This window comes from Helicoverpa zea, chromosome 23 (assembly GCF_022581195.2).
Source record: "Helicoverpa zea isolate HzStark_Cry1AcR chromosome 23, ilHelZeax1.1, whole genome shotgun sequence".
Classification (NCBI taxonomy): Eukaryota; Metazoa; Arthropoda; class Insecta; order Lepidoptera; family Noctuidae; genus Helicoverpa; species Helicoverpa zea.
The window spans coordinates 8,774,269-8,782,697 of NC_061474.1; the positions used below are offsets into that span (position 1 = coordinate 8,774,269).

Below are 8,429 nucleotides of genomic sequence, written 5' to 3' on the forward strand. Positions count from 1 at the left end.
TAATAAAGCTATGTTATTTTAGTCCTTAACACAAAGGCGTAAAGTTTAAAATAGCGAGTTAAAGTGAGTGCAGTTTGGAGGTAGTGTAGCTTGGTGCTTGTAGAGGTTCATGTTAGGGTCTTTAGGAACGAATTTTAAAGAATGGTATCACCATTTTCTGCCGGGGTTGCCAGTTGAGAGTATTTTTCTACGTTGGGGTTGCTGTTTCAAAAAAAGCACGGTTGAGTGTGTGTTTTCGTCTTCTGCTATGTGGCTTCTAAAAGGTATTTTAAGTAATATTTGAGAGAGATTTACTATAGTGCCATCATGCGTTTTTGCTGATAATCTGAGCCCTGAGCTAAAAAATATTCAGAAAATGTCTTAGCTCCGGTTTTGTCTTGCTAAATTCATTTAATTAAATAACAACACTAGAATAGACTAATCTAAATAAAAAATACATTTTGTTGGATATTGCTCTAAGTTAATGCAATGATTTTCTTAGTTAAAAATAAAATTAAAATCTGGCAATCCTTCTAACTGGGCAACATTTTAAAATCAAAACAATTAAATTTTGTTAATGTCATCGATATATTTTTGTACACTTTACTAGTAACATCACTATTCCTACTTTAGTAAGTAATTTAGTGACTATAGTTCGGCCATTCAGAGAATGCGTTCCTGACACGTCGCGATTGAACTGACGACGTAACTTTGCAATGGCGTTGCAGTTACGATAAAAATATTTTTGCTGGTTGTTTACCGTTTTAACAATTGAGGAGCATTAAAACAACATTATTATATCAATAATCAATGAATGTAGTTACGTCGTCAGTTCAATCGCGACGTGTCAGGAACGCATTCTCTGAATGGCCGAACTATAAGGCGCCATTTTAAAAAGCTTTATTTTAAGAGTTTTTTTTTTTGTAAGATGATGGTTGGATTTGATTTTGCTGTAGAATCTTAACAAGCCATGCAAAAAAGAGCAAAAAAATCTCTACATTTAAATAAAACTAACGGATTTTATCGCGGTTATATTAATATTACTTAGTCCCGACGTTTCGGATCCTTTACTGGATGCTGCAAGGGTCAGAATTCGCGTAAGTGTTAGAAAACAATAATTCTCTACATTTTAAGATATTTCCGATTCTGGTTTAAAAAGTAGTAGGTACACTACAGACATCCTAGAGTTTCTTATGTAGTAGTAATTTTCTGGATTTCACAGGAATCAGACAAATATTTGAGATGTCGGGGAACTTGGGTCGCTCTAAACTACTTCGGCCGTTCAGAGAATGCGTTCCTGACACCTATCAGTTAGTCACGACTAGTGATGGGCACAACATAACACTGAGTTCGTTACCGTTCCTTCAAAATGAACCGCCGCATTATTTTAAGATTATTTTCGTTTTAAATTGGCGGAATCATTTGTTTTATATTTTAGTTATTTAAGTGGAAACCAAAAAAAGGTAATATTCATATAATAAAATTGTTTTATTTATTCTTTGTTACAAGTACATTGAATTGAATGTGCGAACAGAATATTAATCAGACTCCGATTTGCTTGAGGAGGTGGTGTCTTCATCATCATCTTCGCCTACATGTATAATTATATTATTATCAATAACAGAATCAATCCTGATATCTCGGTCTAACAAAAGCCGGGTAATCAAATAAAAACAGATCGAAAACACTTGAAAAACGTGGTCTATGCGCACGAAACGACAACGGACGACTGTTTTAGCGTCACAAAATGGCGGCCCATAACGCCATTTGGGGTTACCATTTTTAATCTAAGTATAAAAATGCGGTTTGGTCATAGTTTTATTTTTATATTTCATAAACGTTATAATTAAGTCTTATAGTCCATTATTTTCCAATTCTTAAAAAGAAAATCAAAACGTATTATTTTATATTATAACTGTATAAGAACAGATTACGATACTTGCCTGTTATTTTTAGCACAGCACTACAAAATATAAACCGCTGACATAACCTTGTAATAGCGCAGTATAGATTTAGAAAAATATTGTTTACCAAGTTATTTGACACTCAGTTTGGCACAAAATTATAACATTCATTGATTATTGATATAATAATGTTGTTTTAATGCTCCTCAATTGTTAAAACGGTAAACAACCAGCAAAAATATTTTTATCGTAACTGCAACGCCATTGCAAAGTTACGTCGTCAGTTCAATCGCGACGTGTCAGGAACGCATTCTCTGAATGGCCGAACTATAGTCGTTAGTATTCTTTAAACAACAATTTACTATGAATTTTAAACTTTCAAAATAAACAGTTTTTAAGAAAACTGACGTTTACGTTGTGGGTGAACTTTGGCATAAGTTCTACAGCAAAATCATATCCAGAGGATGAAGTAACTAGTTGTGCGGGCATTGCTTCAAAGAGTTCGGTAGGCGTAGTCTGTGATAGGTACATAATCAGAACTGTGATCAGTACGGTCAAACCACGCGAAAACCAAAGATTTTCCGTGCGGTCGGCAAAATGAACTAACATGAATATGGTTTTATGTTCTTCCCATTGACTATGATTACATTCAGTTTAAGGAACTAAGGCTTCATGGACAAAATAAAATTCAGTTTTCTTAAAACAACTGTTAACTATGAATTTTCAAAGAAAGCAGAGTTGTTTTAAGAAAAACGAACGTTTATGTTGTTGGTGAACTTTAGTCTTAGGGATCGATAAAAACTATAATGTGCTACATAGTTGGAAAATCTTATAATTAAATATGCACCAAGTGCAAATGTGTTGTATTATTTTAAAAGTGCGTTTTGAAGCTAGCTGCCGACTGCAACTGCTGATCGCACTGTCAGCGACTGCATGAATATACAATTTATCAGTAAATTGATTCATATCAAGAACGGTATCAGTTGATAGTTGGAATTCAAAACGTACTTCCACGGAAATCAATGACTTAGATATTATAATATTTATTTATTTTTTACATAAAAGTTTTTTTGCCGACCGAACACTAATAAGTGATGTGTGTTGAGAGATTTATCGATTGTTGAGTGTAGTGGGTACGTAATATAGTTTGCGTGAGTGATATGCCTAAGCGCAGCCCTGAAGGATAATGTTTTGACTTATTCAGCCAATGGCGAGACGCCTATGGCTTATGTGACCTCTATCCTTAAAAAGGCTAAAGTCACATTATTAATGGCTGTATTGCCATTTAAAATTCAGTAATGCTATTGAAGAAAATTAAATAATCGCTTGAAATGTGATGTTATTAATTCTAATGTTGATAAATTAACAACAAAAGTGTGAATTGAGCAGATTTTTGTTCCATATAACATTCAGTTGTATGCAATGCAATAGCTGAAAAATATGTTCTTCAGATTTCAAGAAACAACCTAAATACCTTAAAATGTGGCTAGACTAGCAAAATGTTTGCCTTTGAGTATCAATAGTCAATTATGCATGTGTGTGAACATCGTAATGAGGTATTATAATCTATAAGTTACTTGCTACTTAACGGCAATCATTTTGTTAGTTGAGCATATTTCCCTTAAGAGTATGCATAAGCACTTGTATACTCCAAGATATTTCCTGAAATATAAAAATTCACGCACAATGTTCCCAAATACCAATTTCTTTAAGCCTTTAACTAAGCGTATTGTGCGAACGATTTTGAACCTTAAGTGAATGTTGTAAGAACTAAATTGGATTACGGCTTTGGTGGTAGTTCGGACTTTATTTGACACGTCTTGTAGAATTAAAATTTTGTAATATTAAGGCCGGATTTTAATGGTAACCGATAAAGTTTCAGTTAGTTCCGATAGCTAGTTAATGCTATCTGCCAGATTAAGGCTGCTTTATTATCTGAGTCTAGAGAAACCAAAAGTTATACTTTATCTGTCAGGGAAGTTCCTGATAGGCTATCAGAGACTTTATCAGTAACCGGTGAAACTGGTCATAAAAGTGTTGGATTTGTTTTAGGGAGATTAGCAATTTGCTCATTATGTGTGACCTTTTAAATCTAGCTTTCTAAGTGATCTCATATTCGACCATCAACTTTACACTTCAGGCCACAAAAACGTACCCAGTATTTCTAAATTGCTACATCAATACTGTACTTAAAACAAATCCAATATACGTACTTGTAGTTTAAATAATCTCCTAAGAATTTGAAGTACAAAATGTCATCGTCACTTTCCACTACATACAGGGGTCCGATTCTCCTAATTTTACGAGATCCAATCCCGACTCGATTACGATTGAAGCTTATGTGGCATTCCGCTATTTTTTCTTTGAAATAAACGTTTTTATCCTTTTCTGTCATTCAATAATGAATCATTTTGTCTGCAATTGATTTACGATTGCAAAATGATTGTACAGCAAACTACCGTATAGACCAAAATCACCGAAATAGCAGACCAATCGCACACCAATCAAATGTTAATCGAATACGATTGGTCTTTTATTAGTAGCAGAATGCCCGATATGGTTAAAACTGCTATTGCGATCATATTGCGGTTCGATTTCTATTCGATTTTGACAATATTAACTTAGGAGAATCGGGCCCCTGGTTATTCTTACCTATAACTTTCACTGTATTTAATAGTCATAATGATATAATTTTACCGAGCACGCCGTAAATCCATGACATTGTAACGCTATCCGTATTGTCCTATATTGTGCACTTTCTTGCAAACAAAATTATGTTTATTATGTATTATCATGACCAAGTTTACCGACAAAATACGGTTTTCTTAAAACAACTGTTTACCATGAATTTTCACGTTCAATTTTCAAAGTAAACAGTTATTTAAGAGAAAAGGACATTCGTGTTGGCAGTGAGTATGGGCCTTAGAATGACTACAGACTTCAGAATGTGTTATGTTATTCAAGTAGTACATATTTACAAGTAACCCCTGGATTTTCATAACGGTGGTGTAATAGTAAAAAATAATTCTGGTAAGACTAAATAAAATACATAATGTGTAATTGAATACATTTTTTTTGCAAGCAAGTGTATAAGTGCAACAATCTTAATGAATATTTAATTATTTACTATGATCTCATACATTACTGGGCACTAATTCAAAAGCAGGGTTAATCTATGAAATTAAATACTGCTTCAATTACTAATTATATTTGAGAGCAGGTTTCAGTAGATTTAATATAACTGAGTATAACAGACCTTTTTATTTTGTGTTTTACTTTTATTGAACTACACATTTCAGCAATTAAAATTAATTCTGAAATCGGCCATTATTGCACGTAAATAATTATTTGAATTCTATTATGTTTGTTGATAACTTGCATGTTTCTAGACATAAAAATAGTAAGAAAATACATCTCAACTTATGTCTTAAGTCTACTGAAATGTGTTCCATAAAGCGAATCTAGACTTCTAGCTTAGATATTCTAGTGATCCTAGTGCATAATTAAAGTAATTGTATTTTGCCAATCTTCACTGTCAGTAATAATGACAATCTGCCATTTTTTACGTACCCATAGATTTTAATAAGTGTATTAAATGTATGTGTAATTTATATTTGATGTTTTATTTCATAAAAAATCCCCAAGATTTTTTTATTATTAATTATTAAAAAAACGATTTCTCAAATATTTTGTTAGTGTGGTCATAATTTTTGGCCTGAAGTGTATGAAGGTTCTGAGGGGGTCACTTTTTAGATAAAGAAAACAAATAAATAAGTAATAATGTCTATATTTAAAAATCTTGGTTCACAAGAACACCATTCGACAATATTAATCCTTGAAAACCAATATTTTGTACTTAACCTAAACTTAAAAATATACCTAATCCATACTCTTTAAATGTGTCAAATAAATTGTATTTATCAGGCTTTATAACCAAGCTAGCAAGAACTATAAGACAAGATGTTACCCACTTCCAGCTTATCATATAGTAATTGGTAGGCTCATTATAATTACAATATTTTGTAGTTCATGTTGACTATGAAATATGGAATTTTCGAATTACATAACATCAGTTACAAAGACATGCTTAGTGGTCTGGCTGGCCATCTTTTGGCATATTCTATTTACAATGTCATCATTTCATAGTACAACATTTTAACACTCGCTGCCCAGCTCACCTATGCAATTCCTATCCACATGCCCAAAAATATTTTGCATAATTACATAACAACCCGGTATTCGAGTCCAACAGCGCAATTGTATCGGAACGGGACCTTTATGCCCGAAAACCCGGCGTCCGGGTTCACTTAAGCCCCGCCCACCGAGCGTAGGGCTACCCAAAATAATTTACTAGAATATAATTATTGTGCATTTTTGATCAGAATAAAGAAAATAAATCTCGTCTTGTTATTTAATTTATTATGTTGTTAAAGAGACTATTTTTTTAATTTTAACGTACATTATGTTAGAACAGATTTACTTAATATGATTTATCTACATGTTTCTGTAAGCTTTTTTTTTAATCAATACAACGCCGACGTGCTTTGTTTTAACACCTGCATAGGATAACAAAGAAAATAAGTATCTAGTTTTTAGTTTAAATACTCGTAATTTCAAAAAACATGCCGACGCGCTTTGTTTGTCATTTTACGGGCCAGAGATAAAGAACCATAAATCTCGTTATTGCACAAAAGGCGATAGATGCACTTTTGTTTTAACTTTAAAAAAAGTTTTCGGCAAACGATTAAAGGTCTTACTCAGGTATGGGATCTGGATGGAATAATACCAATTTACGTTTTCTAATCCGTTATAAACTAAAGCGATGTTTTTTCAATTGATTTCATTTATTTACTTTTGACAACCCTTACAGCTTACTTAGCTATGGACTCGCTATTCGGGTCCTGGGCATGAGCACATGCATCTATAGCTACACATAGCGACGACTCGAATCCCGGGTGCTGGGCATCGAAAGTGTTAAACTACATAATATCTTAGCTAGCTGTGTTCTGAAATCTATCCCAGTAAATGGACCAGCGCTAGTAACATCATAAATTAACACTTCATTGAGAATCATGTTTCTGTCCATATGTATGTCATAACATGAATATCATTCTTATCTTAGGTGTAAGTCCACTGACATCATATACATCCATTTTCTTAAAACAAGTATTTTCTATGCATTTTTATGATTGACAAGCTTTCGCCCGCAGTTTCGCCCGCGTCCCGTAGCTGGATGGTGACAAAAACTATCCCGGATCTAAGTTACCTCCCCTCTAATTTTTAGCCAAATCAATCAAGCCGTTTTCATGTTATGTTGTGACAACGGAAAGCGGGTTTCATTTTTATATATATAGATAAAGTAAATCCTTGTTTTAAGAAAACTGATATTTATGTTGTCGATGAACATAGGGCTAACTAGTATGATATGATGGCTTAAATTCATGACATCACAAACGCTAGTCAGTATACCAAGATACATTTCAGAACAAACCCCTACACGTATAGTCCTTTTTAAACCTAGATAGGATGTCCTAACAGCTTAATTTCCCCTCTAACTTCATCGAACAAATCTTTATAATCCTCGTGTTCCTTTACTAAGACCATAACACAACCTCGCATGGTACCCATAGCTGCGCCAATGTCTTTGCGGCTTGGCGTGTAGCAGTACGGGATGTCTTTCTCCTCGCAGACAGCGGGTAAGTGACACATGATCTCGATCGGGGATATGTCTCCGGCAAAGAAGACCAGGCTGGAAAGAAAGAGGTTGGTGATGAGTATTGCTTAGTGAATTAAAATTGGTGTTTGTTTTGGGGTTGCAATAAGCTTATTTGATGAGTGAAATACCTTTTCAAAGTATAAAAATCGATATGTTCGGCTTGGAAGATTCCTTTGTAGGTTAATCGTTCTTAAACTTCCAGTTTGAGTGAGGGTTAAGTCTAGCTTAAAACTTCTGGTAACAACTTATATGGTTAGTCTTCTTAGTGGCGGTTTTATAGTTATTGAACATTAAAGACAAAGGTTGGACGGCAGATATAAAGATATTAACAGTTATAAGCGATCAACTTTTATAGGTCAAAATATTTAGGTGTTGATAACACGATTCAATGCGTATTTACATAACCTCAAAATTAAAAAATAACATGTTTATTTACCCTTTTTCTCCCAACCGAAGTTGTTTTTGTACGATTTTCAGACCATTTCTAATGTAGTTTTTGTGTGAAGTAGACTTTTTGATTAGTTTATAGATCTTTTTGCTGAGTTTCTTCGGCGCCATCGGCTTCGCGATCACGCTGCAGTGGTCTACCTTCTCGTCGTAACTTTGTGGCTCATTCTTAATGCTGACGTCTCCCTGCTCTTCCTGTTCTACGGGCTCCTGTTTAATTTTGCCCATTTTGCTATATTTTATTTATTTCAATAGTTTATTCTATTGTAAACACGTGCGCACGCCACCACAAGCTATCAACGTGAAATTGACAATGATGAATACGTCTAGAAATTGTCAGTTGGCTTTTTCTCTCTATCACATGCCAGTTTCTGAACGAGAAC

The 8,429-nt window shown here is 33.8% G+C and overlaps 1 protein-coding gene across 1 annotated transcript; it reads right to left on the reverse strand.

The window, feature by feature from the left end:
* Positions 1–6,534: 6,534 nt before the first annotated feature.
* Positions 6,535–8,373, reverse strand: LOC124641908 (H/ACA ribonucleoprotein complex subunit 2-like protein). Its single transcript, XM_047180165.1, has 2 exons — positions 8,036–8,373; positions 6,535–7,632 (listed from the first exon to the last, which is right to left on the reverse strand). The coding sequence occupies exons 1-2, from the start codon at positions 8,272–8,274 to the stop codon at positions 7,401–7,403; spliced, it is 471 nt and encodes a 156-aa protein (XP_047036121.1). The 5' UTR covers positions 8,275–8,373; the 3' UTR covers positions 6,535–7,400.
* Between the last annotated feature and the right edge of the window lie 56 nt (positions 8,374–8,429).